Source organism: Tarenaya hassleriana, unplaced genomic scaffold (assembly GCF_000463585.1).
Source record: "Tarenaya hassleriana unplaced genomic scaffold, ASM46358v1 Cleome21, whole genome shotgun sequence".
NCBI classification, from domain to species: domain Eukaryota; kingdom Viridiplantae; phylum Streptophyta; class Magnoliopsida; order Brassicales; family Cleomaceae; genus Tarenaya; species Tarenaya hassleriana.
Window position 1 is genome coordinate 654,369 of NW_010965451.1, and position 16,213 is coordinate 670,581.

The 16,213-nt window shown below is 38.8% G+C and overlaps 4 protein-coding genes and 2 non-coding genes across 8 annotated transcripts in view; 3 read left to right on the plus strand and 3 right to left on the minus strand.

Moving 5' to 3' along the window:
• The window catches only part of LOC104814687, an 8,127-nt gene extending 4,708 nt beyond the window's left edge, over positions 1 to 3,419 (minus strand). Inside the window, exons 1-2 of the mRNA XM_010542860.1 lie at positions 3,396 to 3,419; positions 2,844 to 3,032 (exon numbers count right to left, since the gene is read on the minus strand). Coding sequence (XP_010541162.1) covers positions 2,844 to 3,032; positions 3,396 to 3,419 — 213 coding nt within the window. The remainder of the gene's footprint in view (positions 1 to 2,843; positions 3,033 to 3,395) is intronic.
• TRNAP-UGG lies at positions 401 to 472 on the plus strand. Its single transcript has one exon. It is a non-coding gene; the product is annotated as a tRNA-Pro (tRNA).
• On the plus strand, positions 1,720 to 1,791 carry TRNAP-UGG. Its single transcript has one exon. It is a non-coding gene; the product is annotated as a tRNA-Pro (tRNA).
• LOC104814239 (GDSL esterase/lipase At1g28570-like) lies at positions 3,289 to 5,654 on the minus strand. The gene is made up of 5 exons (XM_010542185.2): positions 5,270 to 5,654; positions 4,681 to 4,902; positions 4,454 to 4,602; positions 4,062 to 4,338; positions 3,289 to 3,758 (listed from the first exon to the last, which is right to left on the minus strand). The coding sequence occupies exons 1-5, from the start codon at positions 5,556 to 5,558 to the stop codon at positions 3,487 to 3,489; spliced, it is 1,209 nt and encodes a 402-aa protein (XP_010540487.1). The 5' UTR covers positions 5,559 to 5,654; the 3' UTR covers positions 3,289 to 3,486.
• A 1,475-nt stretch (positions 5,655 to 7,129) lies between these two features.
• LOC104814240 (GDSL esterase/lipase At1g28610-like) lies at positions 7,130 to 12,211 on the minus strand. Of its 3 annotated transcripts, none has more exons than XM_010542187.1 (5): positions 11,882 to 12,211; positions 8,589 to 8,723; positions 8,332 to 8,480; positions 7,968 to 8,244; positions 7,130 to 7,478 (listed from the first exon to the last, which is right to left on the minus strand). In XM_010542187.1, exons 1-5 carry the CDS (start codon positions 12,147 to 12,149, stop codon positions 7,207 to 7,209), a joined length of 1,101 nt encoding a protein of 366 aa, XP_010540489.1. In that variant the 5' UTR covers positions 12,150 to 12,211; the 3' UTR covers positions 7,130 to 7,206. The 3 variants fall into 3 exon arrangements, with proteins under 3 accessions (XP_010540489.1, XP_010540488.1, XP_010540491.1); XM_010542186.1 differs by having other exon boundaries at positions 8,589 to 8,804; XM_010542189.1 differs by lacking the exon at positions 8,589 to 8,723.
• A 2,240-nt stretch (positions 12,212 to 14,451) lies between these two features.
• On the plus strand, positions 14,452 to 16,213 carry LOC104814241 (spermidine sinapoyl-CoA acyltransferase). The gene is made up of 3 exons (XM_010542190.2): positions 14,452 to 15,347; positions 15,426 to 15,703; positions 15,825 to 16,213. The coding sequence occupies exons 1-3, from the start codon at positions 14,533 to 14,535 to the stop codon at positions 16,076 to 16,078; spliced, it is 1,347 nt and encodes a 448-aa protein (XP_010540492.1). The 5' UTR covers positions 14,452 to 14,532; the 3' UTR covers positions 16,079 to 16,213.

The following is a 16,213-nucleotide window of genomic DNA, read 5'->3' on the forward strand; positions in this document are numbered from 1 at the left end:
ATTCCAAAAGCTAGCTAAGAATTTATTTGAACAAACTATGCCTCTTTTTGCCTGAGCTACTATTAGCTTCAGTAACTTAATACATCCCCTACCGTTTCAGTAGTGAGATCATGGAACATCCCAATTAGAGTTGAAGTGATGAAACTCAACTATAGAACAAGATCCACATTATACCTTTCTTTAACCAGAAAGCAACCCTCCATGAAAATGCAACCACAAAACAACAGATAAAAGCACTAAAATCAGCTGTATCCAGACAGATCTCCAAGAATGTGCTGTGGCCATACGAAAAAGATCAGGGGCAAATTTTGGGGGAAAACAAAGGAAAGCAGGAATTCGCTTTTCAAAAGACGATGGCATAGCAAAAATAAGTATTTACCAGGATTATATATCAGCAAGCGGGCATTTGGTCTAGTGGTATGATTCTCGCTTTGGGTGCGAGAGGTCCCGAGTTCGATTCTCGGAATGCCCCATTCAATTTTATCGAAGAATCTGACCAAAAAGCCAGCAGAAATCTGTCTTGTTTATTATGTTTTTTCAGTAATGATTTAGAATTTCACACACAAAACCCCTCTACATAACATGATCAACCCCAAAAGACCAGATATGAGGCACTTACACTAGTTTGCTACCAGGTACTTAAAGAACGAGCTACTGGAACTGGGGAAGGCCATTCACAAATTTCTAGCGCAAAATAAAACTAAAAGGAAGGTGATTAAAATTACCAAGAACCTATTGAACAGCAAAAAAGAATGTGTTATCCAATCGACAAACCGGGCATCTGTCTAGTGGTATGAGTCTCAGGATGCCCCTGGACTTTTTACATACACCATCAAGCACCGGGAAAAAGAAAGATGCTGGAAAATATGAAATGTATCCTTTGCCTTATTTTTCACTTTAAATCCAAAGAGGCCCAACAATTATCTCTAGTACATCAACAGGAAACCTTACGGGTAATATAGCACAATAAAGGCATTTGGTCAAGTGGAATGCCCAAATGACATTTATGAAATCATACTTTAAAAAAGCCAGATCAAAGTATTCTAAAACTCATATGATTTGCTTTGTCTTTCACAAATAAAGTTAAGCAGATGGCAGTTTAGAAAGAGAAAATTATCAACCAAACTAGCGGCTTTTGACCAATGATTGGATCAGTTTCAAACAAAATTGTCAAGATCCTTAGCATTTTGAGCCAAAAGGTATCACCTGCCAGGAATTTGGTCAAGTTACATGATTCTGACGTTGGGTTTTAGAGGTTCCAACTTCAGAACTAAGGACACCTTATCTAGACAGTAAGTGCTGAAAGTCAACTAAGAGAAATAATCCACAATATGACAGAAAAGCATCTCTTCATGAAAGTTTCATCCACAAAACACAAGAAAGCGGGCACTTACAAGAGCTGTGTGCACTGTACAGTCAGATTATTAAAGAACGTGTTCCAAAATCTGCATCAGAAAACAAAGGAAAAAATGAATTTCGGAGCAAACAAAACTCTTAAACTGAATCACATCGACAACAAGGCATTTGGTCAAATGGAAAAGTGTTGGCATTTACTATGGTAGTATTGCCTCATTCTCCAAGAATGAGCCGTAGCAAACGGAAGAAAACCGTGCTGAACTTCTGGCCAGATAACATTAGAAAGCAGTAATCCGTTTTCCAAGAATGGATTCACTAGCAAACAGGGTACCAATCACTTTTCAGATGAATTCTTCAAAAACAGGGCATTTGGTCTAGTGGTATGATTCTCGCTTTGGGTGCGAGAGGTCCCGAGTTCAATTCTCGGAATGCCCCATTGACTTTTATAAATTTTTATATTACAAAAGTCAGCTGAAATATATCATACAAAAAAAGATCTTTTTGTTTTCTTCTTTAACTGAATTGCTGGGCCAAAGGGCATTTGATCCGGTTAAAAACGCACACCTCGCTCACATTTTCGGCAACAGAAAAGCAGACGATAGACTAATGACTTTACAACAATTTTTCCTACATTTAAAATAACAAACAACCAGATTTTTAGCTATTCAACAGAAATGCATGAACGCCTGATATTAGTTTTCACTCAGAAATCCCTCCCAAAATCTATTTTACTATGAACAAAACATGCATTTCTGAAGAAAGATTTGAACCACAAGAAGAAGGTTGAGTTTAAAGCACCAAATGCCAACTAAGACAAGAGTCAAGAAGTATTTTCCACTGAGATTCTTCAATAGTGAGTTATAATCTTTGAGATAACAAACATGCATTTCAGAATAAGTTTTAACCGAAAACATCAGAAAGCGGGCATTTAGTCTACCAGTAAGTTTCCCCTTGTCTCAAGTACATTTCTAAGGATGCTACCAAAGAAACATTTTCTTTTCCCATGATTTCTCACTCTGAGCTCATTCTAGAGTAAAAAATGTCAGCAAGCCCATCAACCCTAACGCCAGCACCAAAATAAGCATAGGTCTCAAAAAGCCAACACTAGAAAAGAACCATAAAATCATGTCAAGAATTGTGTAGAAACAAATAGCAGACCCTTGAACAGCACAAGGGCGTTTACCAATCCGGCCTGTGGATATGAAGATGAAAACTTAAATAGCCATCCTCTCCTCCGTAAGCAACTTACACACCAACGAAAACACACTACCCAAAGGATTCACCATTCCAAGGAAAGAGTTTATAGGAAAAGCATTGGAAGGGGTGTAATCGCAACGATACACCGACTAAAGAACGCTTAATTTCATCACATACCCTTAAAAACCGATAAAATCAAAAGAGACATTCAATTGAATCCCATAAATCGGTAGAATCTTAACGAAAAAGATGAATCACCCAATAAGAAAGACGCATAGATAGAAGCATACCTCCGATGAGACAACAATTCGATGAAGAAAGATTTCAAACCCAGTTAGGGTTTCAAGTTCCACGTATGAGCTCTCTCTCGAGAGAGAGATCAATCGGCGGAAAGCGAGAAACTTTGCATGGAATCGCGAGACAGAACGAGTGGAGGAGCGAGAAGAGAAGCACTGTTCGGCGTATGAGTCAGCTAAAAGCTAAATGGTTTACCCCCCGAGAACCGAATATATTTAATTATTTATTCTTAGAACCCCTTTTTAAATTAGGTCAATTTTGATACAACACATAAGAAAAAATTAACTTTGATTTTGTTAATAAATTATAAAAAAAAAAATATTTCATATTTATTAAAATTAAAAAAGATACTCTTAATTTTTTTCTAACAAAATTCGGGTATGAATATTGGGGGTAAACAAAACTCGAACATCCAAGACTTATAAAGACGAGATCGAGTGTAAAATATTAATATCCGATAAACTCAGACACGGATTCGTAAACAGATCCCTTGATTTACAGAATAAAACATTGTCCGAAACTGCAACATCTCCTTGCTATATTACAATCCAAATCAATTCCTTGCACATTGATTCTTTCATAAATTACGTATCCTTTTTAGGAACCAGACAAGGACACTCTTTAGATTCATTATGCTCAGAGGACAGCCTTCTCTTCAAATCGATGATGATCCATTCTCAATCCGGAGCTCAAGCAACACTGATCGAGAGCGGAATTCGCGCGAATTCCGTCGAGCAGATGCTCGGCGATCCGTCCGTACGAAGCCTCCGTCATATGAACACCGTCGAAATACACGTACTCGGAAGGATCGCTGCAGCAAGGAACTCCCGATCCACACTGCTTCCCCAACGTGAAGTTGTAAGGGCCGCCCTCTCCGCAGCAAGCAGCTAGATGCATTTTCCCGAACCCTGGAAAAAAAAAATCGGTTTTTGGGAATTTAAGAAAATAATCTATTCTAGTTATTTACATTAACAACTTGAGATTTTAATAGTCTCTATAAAGTTTTGTAACAATTTGAGAAAAATCACATATTAATACACCAACCTGTAAAAAAAAATCCTAGATAAATACACAAATTATAACATCTCTAAAAATTATATGAACTCTTATTAATTTCTTATATTTAGCTCAAAATTTTAAAATTCGTGTATTCATAAAGTTTTTCGAGCTGATCGTCGGGTTTTGTGGAGTATAGATCCAAATAATAATACCGTATTTGGATGGTTGGGCATGAAAACGCGAGACAACGCTGTAGTAGTCTCCGTATACGATGTTGACGTGAGGGTAGAGCTTCCGGAGCCTGTCGAGTTCTGTCTGGAGCTGCTCGTTGTGATATTCCGCAAACTCGTTCAACCATGTCAGGCATCCGGTCAAAGGGTCGTATTCTTCCGTATTCCCGGTCTGAAATACCGTCAGATACGCCGTGGAACATCCGATCGGGAAATCTCCGGGGACCAGAAATGTTCTTCCGCCCATATCGATCAGCTCCTGTATTGTTGCGCTTTCAAGATTCAGCCATGCTTATTCAAGGTACCGAATCTTCGGAGATTTTGGTAGAAGGATTCGGAATTCGGACAAGGGTTTTCGAGCGAAGAAACGTTACCACGATCGCGGAAGAAATGGCGTCGACCACGGGTGGAACCAATTCTCTGACGACTTGGATGCTTTTGTGCGTGAAGAAGGCGTAATTGTAATCGTTCCCTCCGATCTCTCCCATGAGAATCAACGAGTTGTTGAGGAACTCGCTGCAATCTGTATCGGAAATATTGCAGAGACCATGGAAAGAAGATTCGGGAAGATTGCGATAATATTATATATATGCATATATACCTGAAGACGGGCGGCATAGAGATGGTAAAATCTCCTTGAAGACAGTGAGTTGAACTCCCAAACTGACGTTGGTGTGATCGAAGTGAATTCCTCTTCCCTCAAGAACTGAATTATCCAATGCAGTTGCTCCGCCCACCGCGAAATTTACTCCTCTCTCGAAGCTTCCGTTTCCGTTTCGAGATCCAAAGTAAGGACGGACGAGCGGTAATCCCATGGAATCGGCTGCGACAAGACACGAGATCTTTATGAACACGTTCACAAAACCAACTCATTATCTTGCCGTTCAAGCAAAAGAAGAAGCAGAGGAAGAACAGAACAGAAGATGGTTGTTCTGTCTTCTCCTCGAAGATTCGGACAAAGGGTTTTCAGACTGACATGTGTCTGTTAAGCTTTTAAACAAGCCAGAAAACTGCGGAGTTCATCCTTCTTGTTCTACAAATTACAGAATTAACATGATATTCTACGTGACTGTAAGTCTGTAACCATCATTTTAGCTTTTGAAATTCGATCTCGAACATACATTTTTCAACCCAAACATAGAATCTCCGACCCTGAGATCGAGCGAGACATGGAATTCGGACAGACATACCGATGAAGTCGATGACGAGACGGCCGTCGGAGAATCGGCCGGTGGGACGGTGAAAGAAGGTCTCTCCGTACGGGGGAAAAGCGACTTGAGGAACATGGCTTGGTTCCGACAAACTGAGTAAGTTCCCGGTGTCGGCGATTGAATCGCCGAAGCTGATGATCGAGTCATAACATCGCCGCCGTGATTCTGAGCCTCCGGCGACTACCACGAGGGCGGCGGCGGCTAAAAGAAGAAGAAGAGGAGGAGGAGTGCGTCTGAATTTCAACAAGTCAAATCTTGAAGACGCCATTGGAGAGAGACACAGAAGAAGAGCTCTATCTTTTTGTCTCCTCTCCTCTGTTTCGCCTTGATTTTTTTTAGTAAAGCTTTTAACCAATAAAAAAAGGTAATGGTTAAATTATTTCGGACAAGTAGTGTTCATATATATATATACACACACACACACATATTTAGGTGTTTCTACCCATCCTCCCATTAATTCGGGAAAAATCCAAGAATCCAAAAAGGAAATAAAAAACAAGAACCCAAAAGAAATAAAAAACAAAAAAAAAAGGAAAATTGGGGACATGGGCCTCTCTGTTTTTTGGTAGTTGGTCTGATATGACTGCTCAGTGCTCATGCATGACTAACATAATTTTGATGCTAAAACAAAATGAAAGTGATCTAAATAAATATATATATATATATATATATATGAAACACTTATTATATATATATATATATATATATATATATATATACAGAAATTTTAAGAAACGTGAAGAGATTTTCGAACACCGACCAAGGCTAATAATGTCTGAATCCTGAGTAGTTTGGTCAAACACAATGTGTTGACTTATCGTTGACTTGAAACAGTAGAATAATGGTATCACTTCCAAGAACTCAAATTCCCAAACCAAATTAGATTTTTTTTTTAAATCATAGACATCATTTTTTATAGTTAATTTTGAAGTTCAATTTCTAATCTATTAGACAGTATAAAACTGGTTTAATTTTTATTATAGTTTGATCTATACATACATTCATATAATTTTTATTTCGTCAATAGAAAAATTCATCCAAATTCAATTTAAAATATCTGAAATTAAATATAATTAAATGGGCTGAATATTCTTGTCCATCTTAAATTTAATTAGGTGATTAATTAACCATCATGCTAATCAATTTAAGAAAAAAAGAAAAAAAATACTTACTAATGAAATGTGGCAAAATTTATATGTTCACGTTAAGATAAATAAATAAAATCGCGAGCAATGATTGTCTTGTCATTATTTTTCAAACCTTTTTTTTTTTTTGTCTTCTGTCTCGATCTGATTTCTTTGTCATTAGATTTCTTTTTTGGATCCAAGCAGGGATGGATGGAGTTCAGTTGGTGGAAGAAGAGGCGGAGGATGAACGCTCATGATGACGTGTATATATTTAAATTTAATATTCGCAAAAACTAATATCATTACTTTTTTAATAAAAAATACAACCATCATGTCAAAATCCGCATTCTGTAATTTCCAAGTTCATAAATCATTTTGAGACGAAGATTCATCCTACTTCAGTGTGAGACTGTTGAGACATTGAAGATTCCGGTTTGGGAATCCGGTTCTGTCTAAACCGAGAAAGAGGGAGAGGGGAATTGATTTAAACCGACCAAGAGAGACGACGGTTTGACGTTAAGGATAAAACGGTCATTTCACCACTCGAGTTAGTTAAGTTTGTTGAAAACAAAGCAATATTCTACCTTTGATTTTTTTAACTCAAATCTCAAACTAATTTCAGTGAAATCTTTAAACTATTTTTTTTATAATAATTAAAAAATACTTAGAAATCTTTATATATATATATATATATATATGATTCATCTTTCGATGAGAAAACTTTGTAATCCCTTTACAACAAACTCAAGAATTAACCAAAGTATGTGTTCTAGTCTTGTACCTTAGTAACTAGAGGCTCAAAGACATGTCCTTGTCGGGCGATGAATTTTGAAGCTTAGAATCGAAACAATACGAGTTAAACGCGGGATCTGCATAAGGTCCCTTGAGCAAACCTTTAGCGATCCATCGATACGCATGCTCGGTTAAATGAAAGCCATCCCAATTCACATACTTTGAAGGATTATCGCAATAAGGCACTCCATCTCCACACAACCTCGACGGTGAATAGTTGTACGGACCACCGGCTCCACAACATACACTTAACGGTCGGTTCATGAACCCTGAAATAAATAGATTTGATTTTGAACGTTATCATATCAATTAGTAGAACTAGATACAAAAAAAAAACAAAAAAATTCAGGTATCCGACCGATCCATATGTCGAATACCCGATTATTATATGAAATGAAATCGGTTTTGGTCATAAGAAAAACATGTATATACCAAGTGAAGAATAAAATTATCTTTTGGCTCCGAGATTTTTAATAAACTATATATAAATCTATCTATGTGATCAAAACAAATTCAAGTTCGAATAATCTTGAGATCCTAGTAATTCGGTTTTGGGTTCAGATAACCCGAAAACCGTAGATATATGATTGATACCCTCCTATCGGTTAGAGATTCTATCAAACTAATTAAAGGTTTTGTTGTGGTTTTCGATTAGATTCAACATTATCCATAATGTTCGTTTTTATTTCGTGTGCATATTTCAATGAAGTATTTAATGGTCGGTTCATGGTTTTCAGTGAAGGATAGATTCAACATACCGAATTCGATCGGATCTTGAAAAAGACGTAACACAACGTTATAGTAATCTGCGTATACGATATTGACGTGAGGGTAAAGCTTCCGAAGTCTATTGAGTTCTATCTGAAGCCGCTCATTGTGATGTTCCGCAAACTCGTTCAACCATTTCAGACATCCGGTTAAAGGGTCGTATTTTTCCATATTTTCGGTCTGATACATCGTCAGATACGCTGCGGAACATCCGATCGGGAAGTTTCCGGGCACCAAGAATGTTCTGCCACCCATATCGACTAACTCCTGTATAGTTTTCAAGCTAAGCAAGATTCATCAATCCGGTTTTGAAAGATCAAAGAATATTGGATAAGGGTTTGAGAAAAAAGTTACCCTAATTGCAGATGAAATCACATTGATAACCAATGGCACCATCTCTCTGATCTCGTCGACGTTTTTGCCCGCGAAAAACGGGTAATTGTAATCGTTCCCTCCGATCTCTCCCATCAGAATCAGCGATCTGCTGAGAAACTCGCTGCAGTCTAAGTCGAAAACATGATGGAAAATTTCATAAAGCCCGATTTCTTTTTCCAAAAGTACAAAACAAGACGCAGGAAAGAATAAAGCTCAAGTCCACAATATATATAGACCTGAAGGCGGGGAACATAAGCTTGGTAAAATCTCCTTGAAGATGTTCAGTTGAACTCCTAAACTGACATTGGTGATGTCACTGGGAACTCCTTTCCCTTTCAGACAGGAAATGTCCAATGCCGTCGCCCCTGCCACTGCGAAATTGATTCCCTTCAGGAAGCTTCTATTACGAGATCCGAAGTAGGGCGGCACAAACGGTAGGTCCAAGGATTCAGCTGTAATTTAAATAAAAAACCCGAGAAGGGAATCACGACCTTTGCTCGAAATTTCTTGAGTTCCTGTCTTTTTGGAACTAACTTACAGTTCAAGCAAGAAGAACCAGAATCACAAGAAACAGATTCGTTTTTTTTCCTTCTTGGGTTGGATCTTCTCAGACATAATTTTTTCCACAGATTTAGACAAAAGGGTATTATCAGTAATCCGACATGATCTGAAGAGACAAAAGGGTTTAGACGATTACTTCTACTCGCCCTCTTGAATTATTGTTTTCCGATGTTTGGACTTCTCCGATTATTTCAATGGATGGTTTTAAGTATTATGTTTTATTTGTGGATCACTTTACGCGCTATTCTTGGCTGTACCCTTTAAAACAAAAATCGCAAGTCCATGAGACATTTGTTCGATTCAAAGGTCTTGTTGAAAACAAATTTTCCACAAAAATCGGTTCTCTTTATACCGATAATGGGGGTGAGTACATAGCACTAAGAACCTTTCTCGCGTCTCATGGCATTTCCCATTACACAACTCCTCCACATACTCCCGAGCATAATGGTATCTCTGAGCGAAAACATAGACATATTGTTGAAACCGGTCTTTCTCTCCTCCATCATGCGTCCTTACCATTATCTTTTTGGTCATTTGCTTTAACAACCGCAACCTACCTCATAAACCGCTTACCGACACCCGTGTTGTCCATGGAATCTCCTTTCACATCTCTATTCAAATCAACACCGAACTATGAGAAACTTCGTAGTTTCGGTTGCTTGTGTTATCCATGGACCAGACCGTATTCCCCACATAAACTCGCCTCAAAGTCTACACCGTGTGTCTTCCTTGGGTACTCTTCCTCTCAAAGTGCTTTCCTATGTCTAGATATAGTAACCAAAAGATTATATGTCTCTAGACATGTGGTATTCCACGAAACCGTCTTTCCTTTTTCGGACATCACTCATTTTTCTAATCCGTCAACAGCCTTGTCACCCGAAAACTCCTCCGACCAAATGGTACAGCCCGTAGCTCTAGCCCGCTCATACACTCCACCAGCTACTCATCAACCGTTGGACGAGCCTCCATGCTTCCATTCTTCACCGCAACCTATGCCAGAGATGCCCATCAGCTCGTCGTCTTCATCGTTGCCGTCGCCCGTTCCATCTCCGGCCGAACCAACTGCGACGTCTCCTCAGAACAAACACCCGATGGTGACTCGAGGAAAGAACCGGATCACCAAACCTGTCAACAAACTCACATTGACTGCTTCTGTTGTGCCTATTGACAGGGAACCTAATTCGGTGATTCAAGCATTACGTGATCCTCAATGGCGGTTGGCTATGAGCGATGAGTTCAATGCACTCGTCCGCAACAACACATGGGAGCTCGTGCCATTCACCTCGGATATGAACATTGTTGGGTGTAAGTGGGTCTTTCGGATCAAGACCAATCCGGATGGATCTATTGATCGGTACAAAGCCCGCCTTGTAGCCAAAGGTTTTCACCAACGTCCGGGTATCGACTTTCATGAGACTTTCAGTCCTGTGGTTAAGCCTCCGACTATCCGGCTAATTCTTAGTCTCGCCGTCACCAATGGTTGGGCCATACGCCAACTAGACGTCAATAACGCCTTCTTGCAAGGCCGACTCACTGATGAAGTGTACATGAGCCAACCTCCCGGGTTTGTTGACAAGGATAGACCGTCATTTGTATGTAAGCTTCACAAAGCCATATATGGTCTCAAACAAGCTCCAAGAGCATGGTATTCGGAGCTTCGCGGGTTTCTCTTGGGTCGCGGCTTTGTGAACTCGATGGCCGACACATCTCTCTTTATTCTTCGCACCGATGCTGCTCACATTTATGTTTTGGTGTATGTTGATGACTTAATTGTCACAGGGGACAAATCGGATCAGATTGAGAAATTCATCGCAGCCCTTGCTTCCCGGTTTTCTCTCAAGGATCTCGGCCTACTATCGTGTTTTCTTGGTATAGAAGCAACCCGATCTCCGAATGGGCTGTTTCTAAATCAACGAAAATACATCGTGGATCTCCTACATCGAACCAACATGCATGAGTCGAAAGCTGTAGCTACTCCCATGGCTTCTACGTCACGTCTCACCATCACGTCTGGAACCCCTCTCTCGGATGGATTAGAATTTCGCACAGTTGTAGGCAGCCTTCAATACTTGTCTCTTACAAGACCCGACATCAGTTTCTCGGTAAATAAGTTGTCTCAATTTATGCATTCACCAACTGATGTTCATTGGGCTGCAGCCAAGAGAATACTGCGGTACCTATCCGGCACTCGGAACTCCGGAATCTTCCTCTCTGCGGCTAATACACCGACATTACATGCGTTTAGCGACGCCGATTGGGCAGGAGATCCGGGGGATCTCAAGTCTACGGGAGCATTCATTGTTTATTTCGGCAAACACCCGATTTCGTGGTCTTCTAAAAAGCTCCCTGGCCATTCCCGATCATCCACAGAGGCGGAATATCGGTCAGTGGCCAATACGTCCGCCGAACTCCGATGGTTGGTCTCTCTACTCTCCGAGCTTGGCATCGTTCTGACCTCTGCCCCGACGGTTTACTGTGACAATATTGGTGCCACGTATCTAAGTGCAAACCCGGTCTTCCACTCTCGAATGAAGCATTTAGCTCTCGACTATTGTTTTGTTCGAGGACAAGTAGAGTCCGGCGCATTACGGGTTCTACATGTGAGTTCAAAGAATCAACTAGCCGATGCCTTAACCAAGCCTCTTCCTCGGACGGCGTTTCATGAGCTATGTGTCAAGATCGGAATCACTCCGGGTGCTCCGTCTTGAGGGGGCGTGTTAGAGATTACGATATATTACGTTTCCTTAGTTATAGGAACTGATTGTAAATCAAATCTCTCCCGTATTCTCTCATCTCTCCTATCTTGTATCTATATATTTGTATATTCTACGCATAATGAAATTATGAGAATTCATTTACCTATAACAGACCAAAGCTTCGAACTTTATCAGAAAATGGTTGACTTTTTCTCTTAAGAAACATGGAATCTGATCAGTTATACAGAGAAAGAGAGTGTATATATACATACCGATGAAATCGATGATGAGACGGCCATCGGAGTGACGGCCGGTGGGAAAGTGGAAGAAGGTCTCACCGTACGGAGGAAGAGCAAAGTGAGGAAGATGATTTGGATCCGACAAGATCAGTAAGTTTCCTGTGTCTGCAATCGAATCGCCAAAGCTTATGATCGATTCGTAACATCGGCGAGGACGATGAGAATCTATAGGGACAGCGAACAGAATCAGCAGAAAGCTTGTCAGAGTCAATGAATGAAGAAGAATATCTGAAGACGCCATTGGAGAGGTAAGCGAAGGTTGTTGTTTTGTTTCCTTTTGTTCACCACATATTTTACGTTGTTTTTGACATTTAAAAACAAGAATAATATTTTTTTACTCAATAGAAGGCAGAAGATATATAATTTATCCGAAGATAATAATAATAATAATAATAATAATAATAATAATAATAATAATAATAATAATAATAAAGTGGTTGACCCTTCATGCATGCGGTAATATATGTATACAATAGTGAAAAAAAAATTTAAGCATAACGTTATTTTAAGACTAAAATTGGTGATATTAATTAGGATGTCACTAATTGCTGCTACGTCATGGGAATTGCGACATAAATAACATTTAATTATTATTTCCAACAAAAATGTGATAATGGTAATATAATGATAATATATACAAGCATATATATATATATATGATCGATTGGTTATATTCCAAACAAATCGGGGGTAGGTTGATGGGCCCCATCTTGTCTGGTCTTGAAATTCAACTCGTGACTTCACTCGGCGAGTTGCACGCTCACTCACCAAATACAGAGGCCGAGACAAATAAAAAATACTCCGTTTTATAAAAATGAAAAAGAGTAAACGTTATGTCAATGTGAGACCAAAAAAAAAAGTGGCATCCGTTTTATAATAATAATTGACGTTTTAGATAATTATTTTTGTTTTTAAATAAATATCATTCTCTTTTCTCTAGATACTTTTTTTTAAAATAATTCTTAAATTTATCCTTAATTAAAACTACCACAATTTTAATAAACTATTAACAAGAATGTAGTTTTTATAATTAAAACTTAATAAATATTAATTATATTTCAACTATTATTATTTATAAAACTAGTTTTCCTTTTTTTTTCTCTATAACATTATCAACATGAATAAATAAATTTACAAAATTGATAATCTCCTTAAATTTGATAACCTCCTTAAATCTCTCTAGATAAAAATTAAAAGATAATAATATTTTTAATAGAGAAATTTATTCAAAAAAGAAAATAAAAAATATGTATTTAAATTATATTTATCTGAAATATTTATAAAAAGATTTGAAATCGTTTAGATCATAACGTAAAAACATTAATGTTGAAATCACAAAGAATATTTAAAGGAGCATAATTTTCTATTTATTGAAATTACAAAATATATTTAACAAAAATATTAAATAAGGGTAAATATGACATTTTTTATATTTTTTTTAAAAGTGTGAAAAAAATGTAAAACGATAATTATTTAGAAGCAGGAGTGAAAAGCTTATTAATCCTTAAATTTCGGATTCAAACTTATGAATATTTATTTTTATTCAATTTTTTTTTATTTTGTTTTGTTTTGTTTTGAAAATAAAAATTTGTTTTTAAATAATTTTATTGGTGACTCATTTATTAGAAATCTAAATTTTGTTTACTATTTTTTTGGACATTTTAAATCCAAATCCAGACTAATTTAAGAGGTAAAAGAAACCCAAGTGAATGTTCTTTCCAAAATTTGAGTGTTTGAATTCGAGATGAAATAAACGTTAAATATTTTTGTTTTATCGGTTGAACTATGAAAGTTTTGGTTATTTTTACTAGTTTTATATTATTCGGTCACATTTACATATTATTGAATTGGAATAGACTTTTGAATCATTAATCAAATTGGTGAGATTAGATTTGTATATATAAAATAAGGTTTCACTAATCACAAATCCTCGATTCAAATTGATTAACATGCATGACCACCATGATCATCTCATGCAGAAGTGAAATGACTTCATCATAATTGTCGTATGACTTTTATGCCAATATTTATAATTTCACATCAACTAGTTTATTTGGTGGTTGAAATCTTTTAAACTTCATTCCAAACTTCCGTGGCAGAAATTGACCATATAGCCCCACAACATTTATTATTTTCATTTATGACCCCAAACCCATATGATTTGCATTTTCACAAAGAAAAAAAGTTTCAAAGAGAGAAAAAAAAAGTGGACATGGCCAAAATATTGAACGATATATATATACATATATATATATATGGAATCAGATATCTACGATTAGTAATAGTAATAATTCTATACCCAAAATATTATTACCATTTGATTACTTATATTTTGGTATCTCATGTAAAACAATCTTGTAATAACTAATAAGGCACATTAAAGTGTCTCACTCCGAATATATAATATATATATATATATATATTTTTTTCTACATGTAATTCAAAATTGTTACAAAATAAAAAAAAATAATCGGTGGTAGTTGAAACTTGAAACTTCATACCAAATCCCGTGGCATGGTTTGCACCTCTTCTCCCCCTCTACCCATATATTTATTCATAAATGGACCCAAAGATTCATCATTTGCATAATTTTAAGAGAAAACAAAATAGAAAAGAAAAAAATCATGGCGACAGTTGAATTTACGGAAATGTCCCTGGTCAAGCCTTCTCACCAACCGTTCTCCACCGACCACACCCTCTCTCTCTCCCACCTCGACAACGACACCAACCTCCACGTCACCTTCCGCTACCTCCGCGTCTACTCCCCCTCCGCCGCCGCCGGCGACAACCTCCCCTCCTCCGTCGTCCCCGGAGCCCTCGCCGCCACACTCGTCCACTACTACCCACTCGCCGGAACCCTCCGTCGCCGCAGCGCCGATGGAGACGACCGCCTCGAGCTCCACTGCAGATCCAGCGATGGCGTGCCTCTTATCACCGCCTCCGTGAACTGCACGCTCGAATCTGTCGAGTATTTGGATGGATCCGACCCGGATTTCGAGGAGAAATTGGTACCCGAACCGACCCGGGAAGATGGAATGCTCAACCCGTGCGTGCTCCAAGTGACGTCGTTCCGATGCGGCGGGGGGGGCCTCGGGGCGGCGATTCACCACGCGCTCTGCGACGGGTTAGGGGCGAGTCTGTTCTTCAACGCCATGGCGGAGATAGCTCGCGGGTCAGGTCGGATCTCAGTCGACCCGGTCTGGGACCGGGAGCGTTTGCTCGGCCCGAGGGACACGCCTTATGTCGGAGCTCCGGTCCGAGACTTCTTGAGCTTGGACAAAGGGTTTGATCCGTACGGACAAGCCATCGGACCGGTCGTGAGGGAATGCTTTGTGGTGAACAACAAGTCACTGGATCGGTTCAAGGCCTTGCTGCTAGAGAAATCGGGACAGAGTTTCACCACGTTCGAAGCTCTAGGCGCCTTCATATGGCGGACGAAGTAAACAACCTGTCTTTCCAACCTGTTCTTTGTCTGAATTTCGTGTAACCTGTTTGAAAAAAAAAACATCAAATACAGGGTGAGATCGGCGAAGATTCCAGCAGACGAGACGGTGAAATTCGTGTATTCGATAAACATAAGGAAGCTAATGAACCCACCATTGTCGAAAGGATACTGGGGAAACGGCTGCGTCCCGATGTACGCACGGATCAGAGCGGGCGAACTCATGGATCAACCCATCTGGAGAATCGCCGAGCTGATAAAGCAGAGCAAATCCAATGCCAGTGACGAGTACGTTCACTCCTTCATCGACTTTCACGAGCTTCACCATAAAGATGGAATCAATGCCGGGAAAGGTAGATAGATCGACAGATCGTTTGAGAATACACTTCCAATCTGCATTTTTCCATATCCTGCTTTCGATATAACGATGGAAAATCTAATAAAGGTTTGATCTTTTTCACTACTTTTAAGCAGAAGTGAGCGGGTTCACGGACTGGAGGCACTTGGGCCATTCGGCTGTGGATTTCGGGTGGGGAGGACCAGTGAAGGTGTTGCCATTATCAAACAAGTTGCTCGGTGGCATGGAACCGTGCTTTTTCTTGCCATGTTCGGGTAAAGGCAAGAAGGACGACGGATTCGAGGTCCTCGTTAATCTGCGTGAAGCCGCCATGCCTATGTTCAAGGAGGAGATGGAGAAGTTCTGCAATGGTGAATTCGTTTTTCCTTAATCACCAATAAAAGAAAACGATTACATGATCATGAATGATCCATAATTTCATCAAGGGAACAAATATATCAAGCATTTGTTACAACTTTTCTGTATAGATTGAGAATAATGAAAGAATAAGCCTTACAGAATGTTA

What these genes read in the sequence shown, in the direction of transcription:
- LOC104814239 (XM_010542185.2), bottom strand. Translation starts at nt 5,558, where the DNA reads ATGGCGTCTTCAAGATTTGACTTGTTGAAATTCAGACGCACTCCTCCT. An exon ending in TCTCGTCATCGACTTCATCG is followed by an intron (nt 4,903 to 5,269) that starts GTATGTCTGTCC and finishes GTCTTGTCGCAG; the next exon opens with CCGATTCCATGGGATTACCG. An exon ending in TGCCCAACCATCCAAATACG is followed by an intron (nt 3,759 to 4,061) that starts GTATTATTATTT and finishes TTTTTTTTCCAG; the next exon opens with GGTTCGGGAAAATGCATCTA.
- LOC104814240 (XM_010542186.1), bottom strand. Translation starts at nt 12,149, where the DNA reads ATGGCGTCTTCAGATATTCTTCTTCATTCATTGACTCTGACAAGCTTT. An exon ending in CTTATGTTCCCCGCCTTCAG is followed by an intron (nt 8,481 to 8,588) that starts GTCTATATATAT and finishes TTTTCGACTTAG; the next exon opens with ACTGCAGCGAGTTTCTCAGC. An exon ending in TGATTTCATCTGCAATTAGG is followed by an intron (nt 8,245 to 8,331) that starts GTAACTTTTTTC and finishes AAAACTATACAG; the next exon opens with GAGTTAGTCGATATGGGTGG.
- LOC104814241 (XM_010542190.2), top strand. Translation starts at nt 14,533, where the DNA reads ATGGCGACAGTTGAATTTACGGAAATGTCCCTGGTCAAGCCTTCTCAC. An exon ending in GCCTTCATATGGCGGACGAA is followed by an intron (nt 15,348 to 15,425) that starts GTAAACAACCTG and finishes CATCAAATACAG; the next exon opens with GGTGAGATCGGCGAAGATTC. An exon ending in TGGAATCAATGCCGGGAAAG is followed by an intron (nt 15,704 to 15,824) that starts GTAGATAGATCG and finishes ACTTTTAAGCAG; the next exon opens with AAGTGAGCGGGTTCACGGAC.